The sequence below is a fragment of the Microtus pennsylvanicus genome, chromosome 8, assembly GCF_037038515.1.
Source record: "Microtus pennsylvanicus isolate mMicPen1 chromosome 8, mMicPen1.hap1, whole genome shotgun sequence".
Classification (NCBI taxonomy): Eukaryota; Metazoa; Chordata; class Mammalia; order Rodentia; family Cricetidae; genus Microtus; species Microtus pennsylvanicus.
Window position 1 is genome coordinate 55538220 of NC_134586.1, and position 23425 is coordinate 55561644.

Sequence of the window (23425 nt, forward strand, 5' to 3'; positions counted from 1 at the left end):
GAGGAACCTGGGGCTGGAGAGGTCTAGGAATTGCCCAGGCAAGATGCTTGGAACCTTTTTTCCCTAGAAGCCACATGACTTTCACCAGTGCACTGAACAAGCAAGTTGAAGTATTCACCCCATTGTGTCCTTCCCCAAGAACAGAGTCTCCCTGCTGGAGCAGGAAAGATGCCTGAGGGCCTGGGGCAGTTGTGCAGTATTGTGAGGCAAACTTGGGTGTCCTAGAGCTCCAGGACTTCATCCGGAAAGGGACTTTACGTGCACAGTCCTACAGTGACGGGGCAGGGTTTAATCTTGCCTATGTGTTGTTTGTGTTGTGTGAAACTCTCAGATCTTCTGCCTTGCCCTTGTCAGGTTAGGAAAGACCAGGGCACAGTTCCCACTGCATAAGGGAAGCTTTGGGGCCAGCAAGGATGGGGATGTGGGAGAAACGGTACCTAGTGCTGGAACCAGAAGTTACAAAGCCTGGCTTTCCCCCAGATGCCTGTCTACGTCACTGGGATCACCAGCAACCAGAGCCCTTTCTCCTTTGGCAATGCTGTGCCAGGCCTGACCTTCCACTGGTCTGTCACCAAACGGGATGTCCTGGACCTTCGAGGGCGGCACCATGAGGTAATCACCCAGAAATCCCAACTCCCTGCCTGAACCATCAACTTTACTGGTTGAGGGTCCCACCACATTGTCTCCCAGAAGTCTACCTATTGCTATTTACGGTACATCTGCCCCGTTCTGTTTCCATAAAAACATACCAGAGGCAGGATACTCTATGTAGAAAAGGAGGTTATTTAGTTCTAGGGTGGGGATTTTCACAGCATGGCACTGGTATTTGCACCACCTAGTGAGGACTGTGCTGGTCATGTCAACAGCATGGCAGTTGGCACCATGGTATGAGATGCGTAGAGGGAAATGGCATGGAACAGGAAGCCAGGCTTGGAGAGAGAAGTCTTTGCCACCCGCCGTGTGTGTGTATGTGTGTGTGTGTGTGTGTGTGTGTGTGTGTGTGTGTGTGTGTGTGTGTATACCTACATACACACATCTCAACACACTCTTAGGAATTAACAGAAATCTGTCAAAGTCTATGATAATCCCTTCTGAGGATAGTGCCCTCCCCAGCAGTTGACTTGCTGGGACCCCTTCCTCATGGGCTCCATCTCATCATCTCTCTCATGCCCAGTTTTTTTTGTTTGTTTTTTTGTTTTGTTTTGTTTTGTTTGAGACAAAGTTTCTTTGTGTAGCTTTGGAACCTGTCCTGGAACTAGCTCTTGTAGACCAGGCTGGCCTTGAATTCAAAGATATCTACCTGCCTCTGCCTCCCCAGTGCTGGGATTAAAAGCATGCGCCACCACTGCCCAGCTTGTGCCCAAATCTATAATAGAAGAACCCTTGGGGGGGCAACCCATAGCCAAACTGCAACTGCAGGTGACTGCTAACAGACAGCAACAAGAGTATCGAGCTGGCAGGAAAGTCACCTGACTTCCAGAAGGTTCTGGGTTAGGGCCTATAGCTTTGTACCTGCTTTTTGTCATGGTGCCAGGCAGCCCTGGGTCTTTGCTCTGGTTTATCTCAGAGGGTAAACCCCTGTCCATCAACTCTCCTCCAGGATCCCAGCCACCTCTGAGATCTTGGGGCTAGACAGGGCAGACTTTGAATTAAAGCCCATGAACAGGAAAGGACTTGCTTAGGACTCACCCAGCAAGGGGGAAATTGTACAGTGCCAGCTCCTGTGGCTTCAGGCTTAGGTCACAACAACCTTGGTTACAGTGTCCTGAGTGAGGTTGCTTTAGAAGACCCCTTCTGTTCTTTGCCATGGAAGGTGGAGCTAGCCCAGAAGGCCAAGGCCAGGGTAAGGATTTCCTAACTGTTCAGGTTTATATAACAGAGGACCCATACTTCTTGGGGCCCTGACCCCAGGGCCAGGGTATTGCCTGGATTGTTTGCATGGGACACTAGCAATGTGATTATTTACATACTCTGTATCAGTGGCTCTGTGAGAAACCCTACAAGGCCCAGCATATCTTCGGGTGACTCCTGACATACCCCTGCATACAGAAGGCTTGGGACATGCTGCTCTAAAGAAAGTGATTGTTGTGTGAACACAGAATTATCTAAACACCCCCACATGGAGAAATGTGGCCTGTGGTGCTGGAAGAACACCATCTGTTCCACTCTGGGTTTGCCATCTGACCCTGGCAGCAAGACAGTGGCCTCTGAGAAAAGTCAGATACCTATCTGGGGCCAGTATGCCCATCTATCGCTCTTCTAGGAATGCTGGGGCCTTAGACCTCTTTCATGGAAACATGCTTGATGTCTTTCCCAGGCATCTATCCGACTCCCTCCTCAGTACAACTTTGCCATGAATGTGCACGGCCGGGTGAAAGGTCGGACTGGACTGCGGTTGGTGGTCAAAGCTCTGGACCCCACAGCTGGGCAGCTGCATGGCCTTGGCAAAGAGCTCTCAGATGAGATCCAGATTCAGGTAAGGGGCAGGATGGGGAGGAGCTACATGAATGGGAGAGGGAGTTCCAGTGGCCTGAGTTCTAGGATGGGGGCCTTGTGCCATCCCAGCCTCGAGGACCACCTGTGTGTGACCAGGGAGGGAGGGAGGGAGGGTGTATAGAAGGTACCAGGGGAGGCAGAGATGGAGCTGACTCCAGCTCCGAAGAGGAGGGACCGCAGCATGAGAGGAGTTGGTGAATAGTCCGTATAGAGAGTGTTCTGGAAGTGCAGCTTACTCTTAGTTTGAGGCTCACAAGTATCATGATATTAGGGACTGCTGATGGGGACACGAGCTCCCATGTCTGAGCTCCTTTAATCACCTGTATTTAACAATCACTTCTAGGCTTCCTAATAGAGGCAGGCTTGCTCCTCCCTACTCCTGGCATTGACACATCCAGTGCTCACATGGAACACACCAGGCAGACCACTTGTGTTTGAACCAGAGGCCCAAGGGACAAAGGGTCAAGGCCACACAGGGTTGGAAGAGCTGTGTTCTGTGCTGTAGAGAGGGAGGGCCTTTGGCCAATACTGAAATCAACTAGGTCTGGCCCAGAGATTCCCCTGCCAGAGCCTGTTGCTCCTATCCCTCTTAGACCTTTCCCTCCTGTGTCTAGGCCCTGTGAGACAGAGAAGTTGGACTGGAGAAATAGATAGTGAAGGGCTTACTGTGCAAGTCTGGGGGCCTGAGCTTGATCCTTAGAATCCAGTTAAAAAAAAAAAAAGCTAAGTGTGGGCCTAGAGAGATGACTCAGATTAAGAGCACTTGTTGCTCTTACAGAAGACCCACGTTTAAGTCCCAATACCCACATGGTGGTTTATAACCATTTATAACTCCAATTACAGGAGATCTGATGCTCTCTCCTGGCCTTTGTGGGTACCAGGCACACACGTAATGCATATCCATACATGAAGGCAGACTGCTACTACACATTAAAAATAAAGCATGGTATGGTGATTGTAGTTATAATTCTAGCACTGGGGAAGTAAAGCTAGGGGGATCCCTAGGGCTTGCTGGCCAGTCCACCTCACCTAATCTGCAAGCCCCAGGGCAGTGAGAGTCTTTGTCTTTAAAAAGAAGAAAAGAAAAAGAAAAAAGTCAATATTGCCTAAGAAATAACATCTGAAGATGACCTCTGACCTCTGCATGAGCCCCCCCACAGACACATACTCATGGGTTCACACACACACACATACACACGAGGAGTTGATAACTTAGCTCCCTAGAGGGTGTTTTCACTTCAAGTGCATTCTGCTTATAATCAGGGATTCTGTAACCCCTGAACCCTTGTAAGCTGCAAAGAAAAACTGAAGTATCCCCTGATTACAAGGAGAAATAAAAAGAAGTTCACATCCCCTCCTAGAGAAAAAAAGACACCCTTGCTTTCTCCTCATGCATGCTAAGCTCAGGGACAAAGGTTTTCAAAGACAGAAACCACAGGTGCACATGCACTTAGAAGCAGGTACCTGCACACATACTCACCCAGGGACACACAGACATGTGTCTACACAAAGACACAGCAGGTAGCAGTCACATGTGTGTCCAGAGGCACACACACCCAGGTCCTCATGCAGACACTGGTACAGACCCTCCTGGTTAAACAGAACGCATGACTTATAGGCATGGTGTAATAGTTTTGAGTCTGAGTGGTTCCATGTCTAATTCCCTTCTGGACAGCTACTGGAGTTGGAGTAAGTCAAACCAGGGAAGTCCAGCCCAAAGATGTGTTTTATTTGTTGCCGATATGGTTTTAACACACAGTGTAATCGGCAAATGAATGAAGCCCAGCCTTCCTGCTATTGGAGCTCTACTCCAGTTTACCACAAGGCCTCACCATCTCCTGGTGCCTGTCTGACAGGTGCCATTTCCCAAGGTGCTGGTACTGTTGATGTCCTCACAGTTGATGGTATAATGAATTCACCTCCATCTAAAAGAGGACACGCTTCAAAGGAACAGGAGGAAACCTGCTTGTGGATGTTCCCACTGTGCAGCCCGGGTTCCAGTCAGTCAGTGACACCACTCCATGCTCAGGACCACCTGCCTGAGCAAAGATGGCTTCTGATTTTGCCTCAGGTCCTGGAGACAATGGTGCCAGAACCCACATTGCAGATATGCTGTAGAAGATGAGCACAGAGGTCCTGAGAGGGAGTTTGAGCTGTTTCCCCCTCAGAGAACTGCTGCTCACTTGCTCAGGAGGCCCATCTGGTCTCGTCAGAAACTGAGAGTTTCTTACACAGTGTCAGAGTGTGTGTGCTCTTGAGCCAGGCAAAGCAGCCTAAGCAAAAGGACTGAGGTACTAATAGACAATATGGAGAAATTTTCAGAGCATCTGAGTGATGGGTTCAGATTTGGTCTGACATTGCCATCCCTAAAGGCCAGCCCTCCCTTTCACATCCCAGACCTCCTGGGAGGTGCTAAGGGCAACTCCTGTCTTTCCTCAGTCTTCACTGAGAAAGAGCAGATGCTTAGACTGGATGTGAGTCTGGTTGCGGTAGGAAATACAAATCGTTCTTCTCTAGGTATTTGAAAAACTGCGGCTGCTGAACCCTGAAATAGAAGCAGAACAAATACTGATGTCGCCCAACTCGCTTATAAAGCTGCAGACGAACAGGTATGTGGCTCGGCTCCTGTTTTCTGTGAGGACAGAAGCTGCACTCTCGTCCCATCCTACAAAGATGTCAGGTGCCCTGGGTGATGTGCTCCAACCCGGGCAGCTTCTGTGTTTCCCTTCCCTTCCGGTGGACGACTTCTGCTCCTTCGTGGCTCCTCTGGATCCCTCTTCTGTTCCCTGTAGCCAAAACTCATGAGCACTGCTGAGCTCAGTCTTTAAAAGGGACAAAAGCACCAACTTAGAAGTGTTAAATTTTTCAAATGCCCCTGTGTTTTCAAGACTTGCTGCTCAAAGCAAAGCCCATGAATTAACAATAGCAGTGGCACTGGGGAACAAGATGACGGGCAAAGCTTGGGCTCCACCTCAGCCCTGCTGAAGGAAAAGCTACACTTTCACAGAGTCTCCAGGCAGTGTGAGCACATGCCAGTGCTGGTGAGGTGTTGATTTAAAAGCTGACTGCAAAAATGGCTCCTCCTTGGGTTCACCAAGGAAGCCTTTCCTAACATGACTGAGACTTGAGTGGCACTTGGTGAGTGGGGGACTCTGGGCCACATGAAGCACTCAGGGCTAATTCAGCCAGAAATAGCCCAGGAGGAGATGCTATGCTAAGCTCTGTGACCACAGAGACAGCAGGTTGGTGAGGAAGTTGTGAGAAGGTGGATCCCAGAAAAGGACTTCTCTGGAGATTTAGGGGAGGAGTGTCATCCATGGAGGAGATGCCTGACCTAGGGGCATCTTCAAGGATGAATAAGACTTCTTCTGATTACAAGGAGGGAGCTGGTAGAAGTTCAGTCAGAGGCTGTAACATTTGCTTAAATTCATTAGAGTGGTTCAGTAGTGCTAGCATAGGTGAGGAACTTGCAGTAGTGGCTGAAGGTCTCTCTTTGAATATCATGTTAAGAAGCACAGGAAGTGCTGTGAACCCTTCCTTAGCAGTTCTCACAAATAGAGGCTAGCCCTTGGTCCATACAATTCAACGCCCTCCCACAGTCCTCCACTCCAGGCTTCCTCATTTCTTTCTTTTTATATTCCAGTCTCAGTTCCTACTCCCTTCCCTCCTCCCATTCCCTCCACTTTCTCCCTGCCACCCCACCCCCCATCCTCTCCTCAGAGAGGGTAAGGCACATTGTTTTGAGGAAGGACCAAGGTCCTCCCTACTATATCTAGGCTGAGCAAGGTATCCATCCAAAGAGAATGGGTTCCAAAAAGCCAGTACAAGCACTAGGGATAAATCCTTGTCCCGCTGCCAGTGGCCTAGCATCTGCCCCAACCGTACAGCTGTCACCCAAATTCAGAAGGTCTAGTTTGGACCTATGCTGGTCCATTCCCTATCCAGCTGGAGCTCCCATTAGCTCAGGTAAGCTGTTTCAATGGGTGTTACCATCATGGTCTTGACCTCTTTGCTCATATTCTCACTCCTCCCACTCTTCAACTGGACTTTGGGAGCTCAGCCCAGTGCTCCTCTGCGGGTCTCAACCTCCTGTTTCCATCAGTTGCTGGATGAAGGTTCTATGGTGCCATTTAAGATTGTCATCAGTCTGACTACAGGACAAGGCCAGTTCAGGCACCCTCTCCTCCATTGCTTAGGGCCTTGGCTGGGGTCATCCTTGTGGGTTCCTGGGAATTTCTCTAGTGCTAGATTTCTTGCTACATGCTGCCTCATTTCAGTAAAAGAAAATGATTTTCCACAGACATGGTCTTTTTTACATAGTGTGTTTGATGAAACTGGTGTCATGTTTCCCATCCTGTGCTTCACCCTTGGATATGTGCTGTTCTCAAAGTTGTGAGATTTCCATGTTAGCGTCTGTTGGGTGACTGATAGGCTGCATAGCAGCAGCAGCATGAGGTACTGATGAGCCTTGATACCAAGGTCGGAAGCGGCTGGAGTCACAGGTGTGAAATCTCGAGATAATGCACTGGACCCCTGCCTATGCTCTGGTCCCTCCGTGCATTGTAAAAACAGATCATCTTGCTCCCCAAAGGGATGGTGCAGCCATTCTGAGCTATCGAGTCCTTGATGGACCTGAGAAGACTTCTGTTGTACACATTGATGAGAAGGGGTTCCTGGTGTCTGGCCCTGGAATTGGGGTATCTACCCTCGAAGTGATTGCACAGGAACCTTTCGGCACCAACCAGACTGTCACTGTTGCTGTAAAGGTAGGATCACCTTTCACCCTGTCTAGGTAAAAGAGCAGTAGGTCAGAGGTGACACCCCTCTACCCCCGTCTCCCCCTCTCTCTCTCGGGTGTAAAAGTGATTCACCCTACAGCTGAGGAATTCTGCCCAGGAATATTTTCAAGAACCACTTGCAGGCAGAGGCCCTGGCTAGAACTGTGAGCCATTGGAGCCAAATTTTCTGGAGAGTTATTGATTATATCTTTCCATCTAGCTTATTTCATAGAAGGGGAAACTGAGGCCCTGTGAAGTCCACAGATAGCTCAAAATCACAGAGTTGCAGTCTTGGTGAAGGCGCTGTTGTTCTCCCATTGCACTGACATTATTCCCACGTTTACTACTGAGCCACTGCCCAGATCAGTGCAGTATCTGAGCATACTTAGCTCTTTCTGGCATGAAGTATGCTCATTACCAGCCATGCAAATAATTGCATCAACTCTGAGGACATAGTAGCTCATTTTGCTGCAGGGAAACTGACTCTGGGTGACTCCCTCAAGGCTACACAGTAGCTCTGAACTGTGTTCGCTATGCCCAAGGACTTCCACTGACATTCTGTACCTACCAGGGACAGAGACCTACTCCTTGGGCATCCCTGTCTCATTGCCACCACCTTCTGAGTCCTAGAAGACAAAGTGCACTCAGTCATCGGATGCTTTGATTCGACCTGGGCTGTAGCTTGTTTTGTTTAGTGGGCCTGGCAGATGCCACCTACCTACTTTTTGAGTGACAGAAAGTACTAGGTTGTTCTTCATATCTTGTCCCTACAACAGTTAACCTGCCTAGTGGGCTTTGGACTTTGGCTAGGTAAGGGATCCTTGTCTGGAGTCAGGATAAATGCTTACCTGCCTTTTATGGGCACGTGGTTCAGAGATGGCTGTAGAGACTCCTATAGGCAAGTGACACCCCCTCTCCATCCAGTGGGCATTACTTCTACTTAAAATGCTCTGAGAGCCAGCTTCTCCCATGATTCTGACTTTATAGTCACAGCCCAGAGGGTGGTAGTTCTTGCCATATGACCCATGACCTATGGATCCTGGCTCACCTGGGTCTTTTAGAAGTTGTGTAATGAAAACTGTGTCACTAGGTGGGGACTCTAAGAAGAAAGGTCTCTCTTCTCCACACCCTGAAGTTAACCAACCTCTTAAGTGTCTCTGAGATAGGGACCCACTCAGGCAGGTATCACTATACCTGCATGATGTTCTCCAGGTGTCTCCTGTTTCATACCTGAGGATCTCCATGAGCCCAGTCCTGCATACTCAGCATAAGGAGGCGCTGGTGGCTCTGCCTTTGGGAATGACTGTGACCTTCACTGTCCACTTCCATGACAACTCTGGAGACATCTTCCACGCTCACAATTCAGTCCTCAATTTTGCCACTAACAGGTAGGGCATTTCCTCATTTCTCACAGGGAGGCTGGTCTTGGTCGTGTCTGGATTTCAGATTAGGTCCAGATAGGTGGTGAAAAAAGGCAGACGCCATGGGAAGATGGTTAAAGGGTTGGCATACTGCACTACACAGGCCTGGAAGCAGCAGGTCCAATCAAGAGGCAGAGGGAGTGAGGGGAAATAGCGTCCCAGGCCTTTGAACTGTTAGGTGAGGATGGTACCTAATGGGCAGGAAGCAGAGCACACCTCCTGAGGGCTGAGCTGAGAGTGTTTTGGGAAGGGAAGTGCAAGGAAATATGAGCAGCTGCAGCCTGGTCCTGTCCTTAATGGATGGAGAACAAGGTGCATGCCCCACACTGCATGGGCACATGATTAAGAAGCCATTGTCACTGACTACCTGCCCATAGGCCAGCTGCCATATCTTTCTGGTTCCTCTCCTAGCCCTGTTGTAGATGCCCAGTGAGATCAAGCCATTTACCGTGAGTTACATAGCTAGGAAGTGAGGTTTGAATACCATATTTACCCAGCTCCAAGCTTGATTTTCTTAGGCTGGCTCTTTCTAATCCTTGCTGCAGCCCCAGTCCTGCTGTGAGGATGGAGAGGGTGTCAAGAGGACCCAGGCTTCAATGTGGCCTGCCCAATGTCTGAGTCTACTGGCTAGCAGTGACTCTCAGAGTGTGGTCCCTAGTCTGGCATCAGCATCCTCTGGGATTGTTAGAGATATATTTCCACAGGGCTCAGAACTCCATGGTTTTAAAGTTTGATGGTCACTGCCCTGGGGCATTACAGAGGTTCAACGGGGACACTTTGGCTGAGGGTGGAACTTTTTGAGCTATCCAGGTGTTGGTTACTATTCCAACTTGGGCTTCCCATGGGCCTGAAAACACTTGTTTAGCTAAGAATCCTGAAGGACAAGTATAAGGGGTATGCATGGCAGGAGCCTGAGCAGGAAAACTGTTTGCAAACCTGGCTTTGATCTTTGTGGGTCCTGAATCTGACCATGTAGCTCATCTCTGTGAGGCTCTCCCACCTCATCCCATCAATGAAAGAGTGGTCATGAGTGCCTCTGGATGACTATGGGACTCTGCATGTAGTACCATCTGTCTGTCTGCCCTGGGGGAGGTAGAACCCAGGTCTTACTGCCGTGGGGCATACCACAGAAGTTACTCTGGCCTTGTATGGCAGGAGTACCTGCTTGGGGTCAGCATCAGGGGCACTCACTCCTACCTGCCTCGATCTCACCTCTGGCATCCTTCACCATGAGGATTGAGCAGGTGTGTTAGGAGTGCTGTCCCACTGCCAGCCTTGTTTAATTTCCATAGCAGATGCCATGTACATCCTTGTTCCTGCTTCACAGGAGGAGGCGGACAGTGCAGGAGTGTTTGAACCAGCCACTTGTGAAAGGCAGCCTGTACCTCCTTAACACGTCCTCCATGGGTCACTTTCCTCCTTGGGCCTCTGCTTCCCTTCTAAGTGTGAGGGTTGATAATGCTGGCAGATTCTTACTGGGTGCTGTGGGGTGTGTCCCAAGAATGACAAGGAAGAGTGCATCAAGTCTGTGTCCCCTTCAGTAGAGTCCCATCTAGGACCTCAGTTGGCCCAGTGTTGCTCGGTAGGGGACAGGGCTGCTTATTTCTCTATACTTCCCTCTGCCTTCTCACCTGAGTGTCAGCCTTCCTTTCCCTTGTTCCTAGAGATGACTTTGTGCAGATTGGCAAGGGTGCCACCAACAACACCTGCATCATCCGCACAGTCAGTGTGGGCTTGACCCTGCTCCGTGTATGGGATGTAGAACACCCGGGCCTCTCCGACTTCGTGCCATTACCTGTCCTACAGGCCATCACCCCAGAGCTGTCAGGAGCTGTGGTGGTGGGTGACATCCTCTGTCTGGCTAGTGTTCTCATTAGCCTGGGAGGTAAGAGGGATGTGACTGGTTCATGCTACGGTGTGGCACCCCAGGAAGTGCTTGGTACCACATCACAGGGGGTGTGCAGGTAGAACCTAAAGGATGCTCAGAGGATGCTGCCTAAAGGACACATTCAACCTGCCACTTGGCAATGCCTATTTATTTGTGGCCAGGTAGCAGTGGAGATAGTATTCCAGTTTACTGTCTGATAGTTTGCAGCAAAGTCTGCCAGCCCCTGTCCTGGAATAGCACTGCCCAGTAGAAGCTTTTACTGTTGTGGACGTGTCCTGTATGTATACTGTTACTCAGTTGCCTCCACAAGTCATGCTTACTGAGTGGCTAGTGATGTGTACAAACAGCATGGCTCTGGGACACCTGAGCAGAAAATGAGTCCCCATACCCATGGAATTCATGCAAGGACACTTGCTTTTCTCCTGGCTGGTTTCCTTTCTTTAGTCTCATTAATTCACTTCCAAAGGATATTAAATAGTAGCTGGGTGTGGTGGCTCATACCTGTGATCCCAGCCTGGGTTAACATAGGCTACAGTGAAACCTTGTCTCAAAAAGGAGGGAGGGAGGGAGGGAGGGAGGGAGGGAGGGAGGGAGGAAAAATAACTGCTGTAGATAGAATGAGGTTGTTGAATCTTTGCTGTTTCTTGGATACAAAGTGCTGTGTGACACAGTACCTAGGATCTACTTTTCTAAAGATGCATTTAAAATATGTTAGCATACTATTACTAAATCAAACATTTACATAGTAAATTTGACTTATTTTATACAGGTATCAATTTTGTGAATATTCATTTTGTTTGGGCTGGTATTATTATTATGATTATTTAGGTTTATTAATTTTTATTTTATGTATATGAGTGTTTTGCCTGCTGCTGGATACTGAACCTTGGTCCTCTGCAAGAGCAGTAAGCACTCTTAACCACTGAGCCATCTCTCCAGCTTATATTTCACTTTATCAACACACCAGCAGTGAGGTCTACTCTCTGTTTCTGGTAATATTGAAGGGTGCCAGGACCCAGAGACATAGCACCCAGCCCATCCCAAGACAGGGAATTGGGAAAGCTTCATGTAAAAAACAGATTCCAGATGGGAAGGTATGGGCAGGGGGAGTCAGTGCCCCCTGAGAACAGGTGCAAAGCGAGAGCTGCAGGAGGCCAGAGCTATGAAGGTGGGAGGACCACTTCAGAGGTAGCCTGTGTGGATTCCTCTATGAGGATGGAGACCCTCACAAGCAGAGGGGTCGGAGGAGGTGGGTTTGGTCTATGGTGTCCAAATATGAACAAGATGAATGGTATCTGGGCTTATTCTCCCAGGTATTTCAGGGACCTGGAGCTCCTCAGCCAATAACATCCTCTACATTGACCCCAAGACTGGCGTGGCTGTGGCCCGAGATGCAGGGTCTGTAACTGTTTACTATGAGATTGCTGGACATCTGAAGACCTTCAAGGAGGTAGGACTTGAGGGCAGGCAGAGGCAATTGTGGCCGACATTGTTGGAGGCAGTGAGAGCCTCGCTGTGTGTCTGTAATTAGGCTTGGAGACACATGTTTGCAATCCTAGCACTTGGGAGGCTGAGGCAGGAGGATGACCATCCTGGCCATCATTGTACCCCCACCACATCACAGTATTGTGCCCCTTGGTGCCAGAATCTGCTCATGATCAGGTCTCTTTACAAAAAGACATAGGACCTCCGCACCTCCTGTCTATTTTATTTTGTTTTGTTTTGTGGTCTTTTGTTTGTGTGTCTGTTTTGAGATAGGGTCTTACTGTGTAGCCCAGGCTGGCCTTGAGCTGAATCTCCCAAGTGCCTGTGTTCCAGGTGTTTGCCACTTCCCAAATGCGTGAAATCACTCTGATGACTTAAAAATAACCGATGCTGCGTCATGTGAGTGGTTGTTAGCTTGTTGTTTAGTAGATGCCTGTCCCTGCTCAGTACAAATGCACTTTTTCCCCTAAATATTTTTGATCTTCTGTTGGTTGAATGCAACTGAAATCCAAACTGCCAAAGCAGCAGGTACAAAGGCTGGCTGTACCTCTGATTCCCTTTTCTTAAAGAAACAAATAACCAGGCCTCCTGCCAGAGCTGTCTGCAGCTGTCAAGATCTAGGAGAATCAACCACCCACTAAGTGTGAGATGGGAACCAGTCCCCTGTTCATCCCAAACATTCCTCTCATGTCCAAACCAGCACGAGGAGAGAGATCTGATCAATTGCTCCTACTCACCCACCAACACCCACGCTTGTCTGGCAGCCAGTGTAGCCATGCAGCCATAGGGGTGGGCATTTCCCTGAAGGAAGGTCAGGCCATGGGATGAGCACTCCAGTGATTTGGTGTCACCAGCAAAGTTAAACTTCCCCCAGCAAGTCACCTTTGAGTCTTTATGAAAGCAAAGAAAACCTTTCTTTCCAGCTGAGAATGAATCAATGAGCCTAGTCTGGCTGAGTTCCAAACCTGTCTCATTTTTAGAGCCAGCGTGTGCTTTGTCGAATACAGCAGTTTAACCTAATAGTTTGCATATTTAGTGCTGCTGCGGTTCAGGCCAGTGGCTGCAGATAGAAGCACTCTGATTAATAAAGCTCTGCTTCCCAAGAGAGGCCTCTAAGAATGGTCAGGAGAGGGGCCAGCAGGCTCCAAGGTATATAGGGTTTGAGAACAGAGCCTGGGGTGAGCTGGATCGTAGGGTACATGTGGGAGGGACTTAAGGTTTGGCTTTATGGGCAGATCAGGAAATGCTCAAGAGGCTGGGAAGCTGGATGCAGTAGTTTTAAGAGTGGTCTCAGCTGAGCATATGCCTGCAATGTCATTTTCTTGACAGGCTGAAACTGTAGCAGCCTATGGAGTTTTAGGACAACCTAGACACACAAGTAACACTGTCTGTCTATGTTCAAATCCAAGATCAGCCACTGGACAAGTTCCCCCTGTGTCCAAGGGATGGAGACCATACTGTGATTTAGCATAACAAACTAACATGGGGAGGGGGCAAATCAAATGGCACTTAGTGTCTCACCCATGTTAGTTGCTGCTGTTCCTATGGAGGTGGGTAGAGTGGTAGCTTACTTCATATTACATAGAACTTTGGTTTTAGATCAGAATGATACAGATCAAAGAAACAAAGTGGTGGAGTTGCTGCAGGATGTTCAGATGATGGGTTGGATGGGGTGGTATGGAGGAGGGCTTGGAGTAACTCTCTTGGGTTTATCACCAGTAACCTGGTAGATAATGGTTCTTTACTGTTAGAAGGGAGCAGAAGTAGGGGAGGGTGCTGGAAGACAATAGTAAGTGGGTCCTGGAAGGTTTGAGATGGGTGTCTGAGCTGGTGAGTGGGTCAGCTGGGGTGGTTGTCTAGCACAGGGATGTTACATTGGGAGACGCCTGAGTATGGGTGTGACAGGAGTAGGCCAGACAGAGGAGGAGAAAGTGAGAAGGACCCAGCGTGGCCAGGAGGAAGAGAGAAGAGAGGAGATTTCCAGAAGTGGGAGACAGGGCCAGGGAGGGCAGTAGTGGGTACTTAGCTGTGTTGGTCCCTTAGGCAGCAGTGATTCCTGGGAGGAGACAGTACAGTGACAGCTGGAAGTGCCGTTAAGGTCAGAGGGGACCAAGGCCTGTATACAGCGGAGCTGTGAGCTGCAACCTAAGGGAGGCCTCCTTCCCTGCTACCATCCCTTTCCTATGCTGTAGGAAAGGCCCACAAGAAGAGTTCCCAATATACTTGCCCCCACCCAGAAAGGGTGGCCAGCTTTCTAGCTGCAGAGGGGTGTGGGTGGGCCTTCAGGCCTTGCAGAGGGAGATAGAAGGATATCCCATGGAGGTAGGTCTGCAGAGGGGATCTGAGCTGCAGGTGAGGTCATGAAAAATACCCAGCACAGGCCAGCATACAATTAGCACATCTGCCTCATTTCCCTAGATAGTGGTCAGCACCCCTCAGAAGATTGTGGCCCGTCGCCTCCACTCTGCTCAGACCAGTATCCAGGAAGCCACAGCCTCCAGAGTGACTGTCAGCGTGGGAGACAAGAGCTCTAACCTGCTTGGTATAGAACAAGTGGGCTCTGGTGTTTGGGCTTTCCTTGCCAGGTTTGGAGAGTGGGGAGTAGCATCTGTGCCCTTTGGGTGGCTTCATCTGTTTGGGTTTTTTATTGTTTCATGCTGTTGGGAATTGAACCAAAGGCCTTAACACACCACATACAGACACATGCTATAATACTGAGCCACAACCCAAACTTTACTTTTCTTACTCAGACTCACCCCTAACTCCAGAGAGAGACTATTTAGCCCCAGCTCATCCACTCCTTGCAGCTTTTAAGAGATTCGAGGCTCCATGAGCTGAAGTGGTAAAGACGCCTTCCTTAAGAGCTCAGCTCCAAGACACTGCCTGCGCTGAGTCAGAGCTGTGATTGCAGCCTTAGGGCATGAGGCAGAGCAAGCCGCAGTTCACCCGTCGCTGGTGGTGGAAACTAATGACATCGCAGACTCGTGGCTGGTTTTATTTTATAATTACCTCTCCCAAGTCATGCATAGAACATTCCATCTCACTCTTGCCTATGACAGCCCTGGACAGCAAGTGCCAGAAACAAATACATCGATACAGATTTTTTTTTAACCACTTAACAGATGAATTAAGTTCTACCATTCTCATTGTGATTAATGGGGCACACTCATGACTTCATGGAAATGCTGTTTTCCTCCTTTAGTACAAGTGGGAAAATACTTTGCTGTTGCCAAAATTATGTGCAGCGTGTGTTTATGGAGCGCCTCTGCCCTCTCAGTGTTCAGAAACAATTGGCATGGCCATTTCTCCTTGCTGACTGTGACAGGGCCACACGGCAGCAAGTTGCCTGTCAGTACCCATGCTGGAATTTTCCCTGAAGTGGCCCTGGCATTCAGAGTAGCCCAGCCTGTTGATCGGGATCCTTAGCTTTAATAAAAGGCATGTTATGTTCATCAAGCTTGTGGTCTCCTGAGCTCCCCCCACTGCATGGGAATAATATGGGACTGGTCCCGTTCATGCCTGCCCAACCTCCATAGGATCTGTTTTTCATTTTAGGTTGTTATGTGTGTGGTGGCCATGTGCTTGGTCAAGCCCTTCTCACCTGATCATTGCCCCCAACACTGTACCTTTAGGAGAGTGCTCCCCTGCCCAGCGAGAAGTCATCGAAGCCTTACACCCAGAGTCCCTCATCAGTTGTCAGCTCCAATTCAAGCAAGATGTCTTTGATTTCCCTGCACATGATGTCTTCACCGTGGAGCCAGGATTTGATGCTACCCTGGGTACATTTGCAAAGAACTGAAAATGCAATGAGTCTGCTGGATGTCTAGGGTTGGTCATAAGTGTGCTTCATGATGCCATATGTCCAGACAGGCAGAGGTTGCTGGGAGTCCAGCCTAAGGCAGACTGATACCATACTCTTTTGCTGCTCCAAGAGGGAGTAGCCTTTGGCAGAGCTCAGCATCAAACCCAGGCTGGAACCATTTTCCTTAATCCCACCACTCAGTTTTGGATAGAGACTGGCCCTTCTAAACTCCCCTCTTTAGACTGAGGATGACAGTGCCTTGCCCTGCCCCCACTGCCTACATAGAGGTGAGAGGTGATAGTCATGGCTGTATTCGAGCATGCTGAAATGGAACAGCTTCACAGCTCAGGACACTAGAGGGGTTGGGCTGACGACCAGCACTGTCTGCGTGAGCCCACTGCTGGCCGAGAGAGTGCAAATGTATCCCAAGGGCACACTCTGTCTCACGCAGCGTCTAGCACAGGGAAGGCCCTTACTGAGCTCGGGGGTTAGCAGTCTATAGTTGCTGCCATTGATGGAGTACAGCTCAGGTGTCCAGATTCCAGGTTGCCCAGCTGCCCAAGGCCCTGCTTTTTTCACCTGGCTTATCTGCCCTGGGCCAGGTACTAAGGACAGGACAGAACCCAGACAGCCAATGTCCACAAGGCCTCCTGCTACACTTGGAGTCAGCTCTCTCTTGACCCATAGCCCAGGGTTGGATCATGTGTCTGTTTTCCATTATTTGCCTTCCTTCTGAGCCAGGCTGGCTGGGGCTTGAGCTGCACAGCTGGCCCCATAATGATCCCTGCCCCAAGAGTACTATTCAGATGGAAACCTCGTGAACAGAGGATTCTGAGAGAGTGAGAGGACTGTTGTTCACAGAGCAGGTGACCCGGCTGGCCCAGCATCTCTGAAGGGGCATTCCTAGAAGGCCTCCTGGAGGAGGTGACTTCTCAGCTGACTCCCAAGTATGCCGAGGAGTTTCCCAATCAGAGAGCAGGGAGTCTGTGCACACAGGAGGGGAACACGTCTTCTCTCCACAGGCCAGTACCTCTGCTCGGTTACTATGCACAGGCTGACAGATAAGCAACTGAAGCACTTGAACATGAAGAAGACGTCACTGGCGGTCACTGCCTCCATCCCCAGCAGCCGCACTGCTCTAGAGAAGGTGGGAGCTGAGGTTCCCTTCAGTCCAGGGCTCTATGCCAACCAGGCAGAAATCCTTTTGAGCAACCACTACACCAGCTCTGAGGTCAAGGTCTTTGGTGCTGTGGAGATTCTGGAGAACTTGGAGGTAAGCGGCTGTGGGGGCTTCCAGTCAGGGAAGCCAGAGGCTGAGATTAGGGTTATGATTTAGTTAGGGCTAGACTTTAGGCTTAAAACTAGGGATTAGGGTTATTGTTTTAGGTTGTAATTGGAGGGTAGATGTTGGTGTTAGGGTCAGGTTAGAAGTTGGGGTTAGAGCCAGGTGGTGGTGGTGGTGCACACCTTTAATCCCAGCACTCGGGAGACAGAGGCAGGTGGATCTTTGTGCATTCGAGGCCAGCCTGGTCTACAGTAAGCATGGGAGCTTATCCCAACAGGGGGTAGATACCCTGCTCCATGTGGGAATGGGCCTCTTCTCTCTGCGCCTTGCTGCTCTTGCTGCTGCTTCATCATCATCATCATCATCCTCCTTCAGGCTGATGCATGACTGGTCTCGGGCTTCAGTCCAGAATGCCCCGCCACAGGAAGAGCTCTGATGTGTAGATGGAGGAGTTTAGGGGCCCCGTTTCCTTCTTCGCTCGGCTTACCATGGCTAACTACTCACAAGAGATGAGGGAGAAGTGTATAGTTGCTGTGTATATAGCAATTGTATATAATCTGATGGACTGCGGATGCTGCTTCATGGCAGATTGGTGTTAGGTGCTACTTTGGGTTGGTGTAGCATTTTTATGCTTAACTAGAATTCAGTAATATTGATCATGTCCTCCTTACCAAACCCCAAATGTGGGTCATGCTTCCAGGTATCAGAGCCCAACTGGTCCTGGGAGCGAAGTCTCACATGTGTGGTTAGAAGGGCATGTCCAGAGATGAGCTGGGCACCTGCAGTCCCACCTGTGGTCCAGTCTCAACACTGCCTTCTTCCCAGGTGAAATCCGGATCCCCAGCCGTACTAGCCTTCGTGAAAGAAAAGTCGTTTGGGCTGCCCAGCTTCATCACGTACACTGTTGGTGTCTCGGATCCCACGGCTGGCAGCCAGGGCCCTCTGTCCACTGCCCTGACCTTCTCCAGCCCTGCCACTAACCAGGCCATCACCATTCCAGTCACTGTGGCCTTTGTGATGGATCGTCGTGGCCCTGGTCCCTGTGAGTCATGGCTGAGACATAACTGACCCAGACCTGGGCAAGGAGAAACAGGCCAGAGGCCTTGGGTGTTGGTGGGCACCTGTAGGGCGAACGTTGGAGGAGTCAAACACAGAATGTCTCTCAGAGTGGCAGTCTTCTGCTGTCAGAGACACCACACCTTACCTCCCGTATCCCCAGTCCTCAGCAAGGTGCTTGCTCAACATCCTACCATGGCATCATCTCCCCCGTGGTCCCTGAGATCCATTTGGTCTCTCCTGTTTATTTGTGACTCGCTTCCCATGTGCTGCCTGCTAATGCTAGCAGCCTCCTGCCTGTTTCTGGAACACAAGACCCCCCACCTGAGCCATTGGCATCTCTGTTTCCTCTGTTTACGATGCCATTTCCCTCAGACAACCATTAACCAATGTCCTCAACTGCTGCAGGCTATCTTTCAGATATCACTTCTTAATTGGCGCAGATTAGAATCTCACTCCCAGACATGTGTTGACCTATGTAGAATTAATGTTATTCACCACTGGGACTCTTTCCTGACTGTCCCCAAGAAGTCCAGCGTGAGGATGGCACTTAGCTCAGGGTCCTCCTGATGCCAGGAACTACTCATTTCTTACCCAGATGAGTACAAGACTTATCCCATAGTCATTGAGGTTTAGATCCTGCACTTTGGCCACCTGCGGGCATGTAGAGGGCAGAGCTCTCTACCTTTTGGGACAGGGTATATAGATCAAAGGGGCCAATATCCAGGGGAGGACCCTGTAGTCTGGTGTCAGGGTGGTCTCCACCTGAGCGTACTTGGGGACAAGTAGAGTGTAACACTGACAGGTGTCAGGAACCTGGGACCCAGGCCACTCCACAGAGGTAGGTGGCTTTGGGGCAGAAGTGCCGCCTACTCCCACGCTGGGGCTCTTGGCAAGGAGTCAGGGGTTCCTATCCTGTAGCTTCTGGCCCAACAGTACCTCATGGTCTAAACCCACAGGACATTTTCCAGAACTGATCTTCTTGCTTTGGGCAGCCTAGCTGCCTCCCTGGCAGAAAAGACACTAAAACCTAATGTGCCAAGTGGGTATCTAAGAACATTTCCTGGAAGGAAGCCTAGTTTGGACAGATGGCCCAAGGAACAAAATAAGATGCTGCCTTTGTCTGGACACCTCACCCTCATATCTAACACAGGCTTGCCCCCTGCATCCCAGGCAGTGCGGCATGGACCATGCATACATCTAAGTAGCAATGGAACTTAGTGGGACCCAGTATGGCCTGGGTGTTCTCATGTCTGTCTTTCCCCTGATGCAGATGGAGCCAGCATCCTATCACACTTCCTGGACTCCTACCAAGTCATGTTCTTCACCTTCTTTGCCCTGCTGGCAGGGACAGCGGTCACCATCATAGGTAAGACCAACCACGTATCCCTGTTTGCACCCCACACCCTCTCACCCTGCCTAGTCTCACCAGCCTGTGCTCTTGCAGCTTACCACACAGTGTGTGCACCCCGGGAACTTGCTTCACCCATGGCTCTCACGCCCCGTGCCAGCCCTCAGCACAGCCCCCACTGTGAGTACTCCGGCCACAGGCACAGCCTGGAGAGCCTCCACAAAAGAGTCACCTCCTGGGGTAAGGGTGGGACCCAGGCACTGAACCCTGTCTCAGCAGCCTGTCAGAGCACAAGGGGTGACTAGACCCAGCGACAGATGGGGCAGGGGAAGAGGGTGTCGCATGGACTCAGATACTAGTCCTGACTCAGAAGGCTTAACCCCACCCCTTTCAGTAGTCTTTGATTCCGGTGGCCTAAGGTCTTGGTCACCCTGTGCAGCTCCTGGGGCGCCTCTCTCCGAGTCTTCTGGAGCTGTGCAGTGTCCTACTCATGCAGCTGTACCCAAAGCCCTTTGTCTCCTGATTCCCATTTTGTAGTCTGATGCCTGTGTCTGCTCACTCAGTGTTGCAGGGTTTTGGACAGGGGACAATTTTATGGCCAGGAGCACTGACCTTGGGAGACAAAATCTCCAACATGCCCCAGAATCAGAGCCTCTTTCTGCTGCCTTGGTCTTTAAGACAGCACTCCTGAGTGTCCCAGCATGCTGGGTGGTGGCTGTCCTCATGACTCTGGTTTGTCACACAGCTGTTCTGCTGCAATCTCTCACCCTTTCTGACCCTTTCTCCCAGTATTCCTTGGAGTCACTGTGGGGTCTTCGTACCGTCCCCCAAGGACCCTCCCCTTGCCTCCAGGTCCTTGTTACTACAGCATTGTGCCCAAGAGTCTGGTCCTCCAATCCTCTTGGAGAGGTAACACTGCGTCCTGAGATCCATCCAGACCCTGAGCTCAGGAAGGCAGGGTCATGCTCCAGGCTGAGTAAATATAAGGAGTCTTGGTTTCAAGAATCATTTTTACCCACTTTCAAAAACCCCACGCACCCCTGTAAAATTCATCCACAGCCCCCACAGGATTGGCCCACTCGAGCACATAGATTCCACATGGAGTCAGACTTCCTCAAGTGGGAATGAGGAAACAGAAGACTGCTGGGTAACAGTCTTCTCAACTCAGGTTGAGCAATATCGTTTCCATGTCTCCCCTGCCCCTGTCAGTTTCTCTCTACTGTCCCAGGGGTCAGCTATCCCAAGTACAAGCCCCTGGCATGCTGCAAGTACTTAAGTCTTTATTTTGTCCAACGAGTGTGGTGGGGTATATTGGCTCTTACTCGTCCATGCTCACTTCCCCTTTTCTCCCTAGATCTTGCCTCATCGCCTGCCGCTTTCAACACATCGCCTCCTGGTCGCAAAGCCAGTTCTCCCTCGGGGCTCTGGAGCCCAGCCTATGCCTCTCACTAGCCAGTATTCCAGACTGTTGTTGCTGCACAGCTAAACTGACACCACAATGGAAGAAATGGAATGAAAGTGTGACCGTCATGTTCACACTGGGCCCTGGGCCATCCTCACTGCCCTGGCTGTGCTGAGCCACTGCCTGAATCACATAAGGGTTTTTACTTTGTTTGCTTTTAAATCTCCTTCCCAGTCTTGAGAGCTGGGGCTTCCTGGCTCCCTCCTTCCCATGTGGCTTGCAGGATTTGGGGTGCTGCTTAGTCCAGCATTTGTCCTGCTCATGGGAGCTTGCTTACTCTCTGCACTTGGCTTTGAGTAACTGGAAGCTGTTTCTACATTGTCTATAGATGATGTCACTATAGCAATCTCAGGGAAAGGGTATTCTCATTACTCCTTGGGTTTGTATGGTGCTGGGCATGGAACCCACGGTCTCATGCCTGCTAGGCAAGCGCTTATCCGCTGTCACTCACATACACACACGCACACACACACGCACACACACACGCACACGCACACGCACACACACGCACACACAAGCAGGCAGACATGTTCATACACACATGTGGCAGCCCTTTTGTGTATGTGGGTTGTTTTGTTTGTTTAGGGTTTTTTGCTTCATGAAAACCTAGCATTCTCCTTGTCCTACCGCTGCTAGGAAATACGGGGGAAAGCAGGTGTGGGTGTCCCCTGGACTGTGCCCGGAGCCATGTTCTATCTGAGCCTTTTTAACTGTGAGAATCGCTGAGCTTCAGCAGAGTGGCCCTCACTTCAGACCTGAGGGCTTCGGTCTCGATTCACGGCAAGAGAGCTCTGGTCCCTGGCATGTTGGAGTACTCTGGTTCTCCCTGGGGGACTTGGGAATAGCCAGTGCATCTTCAGCTGTGGCCTGCAGCCGCTGGCAGGGTCTTCTGCTCTGTGGGCTTGTTCTGAGAAGCTGCTGTAAATTGTGCAGCACAGACCCAGTGTGACCTGTTCTCCTGTCATGGAAGACACCCAATACAGTACCTCAGCAGATCTGAGCCATCACCCACTCGCCCTCCTCCCCTTCTTTTCCGGGGACAGAAGAGGATACCATGGGAAAACAATTCCTGCTCATGTCTAAACTCAGGGACATGGCCGCTCTGCTCAGGTCCAGCTGCTGTGGCACTGTCAGAGAGCCGGAGACTTGGCCTCCACATGGATGGATATGGGCACCACATCACCACGAGTTCAGTTGGCCTTTGAAGGCCATGTGCGATCCCTTGCTTCCTTTTCTGGAGCTGGGGACAGAGGATTTGTGCCCAGCCTGCCACTCAGTCTCCCACTGGAGCTATCATGGAGCCTTCCCTGCGTTTGTTTAATAAAGTTCTGTGTAGTTTCTTAAGGGTCTGGTAGTTCCTGGGGTGCTGACTCTGCCTGAGTGTCTACTATGACTGGTGACCAATTTCTAATAGTGCTCTTCCTTCCTTTCTGGCTATGGGCCCTCCCTTCCTACCCCAGAGACAGAGGCAGCAGCAGGACCTTATCTGCAGGACAGCATAGCCCCCTTCCATCCCCATCCTGCCGTCCTCTTAGGAATCAGCCACTCTACCATCTTCTTCCTTCCTTCATCGTCATCGGAAATTTCTGACTTTGAGCCTTAAAATAGCCTTTCCCCATCCTGCCCACCCAGGGCTGTTTTCCCAAGACCTTTACCACCACTGCCTCCCTCTCCAAAGGACCAGCTCTCTGCTGCCCTGACTGCTCTTCTCCCCAGTCCTAGCCAGGTACTATACCCTGCCACATTCTTCTATGGGAGTGAGTAATGGCCGTTCTCATAGCTCCCCAGGACACTGTACGTGAGATTTAGAATGTGGTCAGCAGTATCAAATGCTAAGTAGATACTGTACTTACTGTACATGTGCCTGCCTGGTGCAACACACATGATGTTGGTGTCGCGCTTAGATAAGACCTCTCTGAAACACAAGATGACGCCCAGATCCAAGCAGCACATCATATCCAGACATGGCAGTGTCCAGAAGAATAGAAAGAAACTCCTGTCTCCTAAGGATCGAAGACAGTCTTTTCAGGGCCCAGCAGGCAGTTTGACCATCTCCGTGGCTAAGGTCTGAGCCACTCCTGACCTATGGCTGAGAACAGTGGAATGATCATATCTTGAGGGCCTCTAGCTATCAGGAAGCTGACCACTGACTCTTCCCAGACAGAATGGAAAGATTGCAATGTCTTCCAGTCACCTTTGTTCCTGAGGGTACTGAGTTTCTTCTCTCTACCGCCAGAAGTGCTGGGCACCTGATAAGAGCTGACCATTAAGTTAAGCTCCTTCTCCCCAGGGGCCAGCAGCTTTTCAAAGCACATTGGGGGAACACAACCAGATCTTTGTGATAGTAAACCTGACTGGGCATGCTGACAAACCAGAGGGACACACACAGCTTGACTGGGTT

The 23425-nt window shown here is 50.3% G+C and overlaps 1 protein-coding gene across 1 annotated transcript in view; it reads left to right on the forward strand.

The window, feature by feature from the left end:
* Nup210 (nucleoporin 210) overlaps positions 1-22368 on the forward strand; it is a 94386-nt gene extending 72018 nt beyond the window's left edge. Inside the window, exons 27-40 of the mRNA XM_075983490.1 lie at positions 481-612; positions 2318-2476; positions 5014-5105; positions 7088-7262; positions 8487-8662; positions 10360-10580; positions 11897-12033; positions 14487-14610; positions 15701-15847; positions 16893-17143; positions 17981-18197; positions 19485-19580; positions 19659-19742; positions 20917-22368. Coding sequence (XP_075839605.1) covers positions 481-612; positions 2318-2476; positions 5014-5105; positions 7088-7262; positions 8487-8662; positions 10360-10580; positions 11897-12033; positions 14487-14610; positions 15701-15847; positions 16893-17143; positions 17981-18197; positions 19485-19580; positions 19659-19742; positions 20917-21014 — 2109 coding nt within the window. The 3' untranslated portion in view covers positions 21015-22368. The remainder of the gene's footprint in view (positions 1-480; positions 613-2317; positions 2477-5013; positions 5106-7087; positions 7263-8486; positions 8663-10359; positions 10581-11896; positions 12034-14486; positions 14611-15700; positions 15848-16892; positions 17144-17980; positions 18198-19484; positions 19581-19658; positions 19743-20916) is intronic.
* The last annotated feature ends 1057 nt before the right edge of the window (positions 22369-23425 follow it).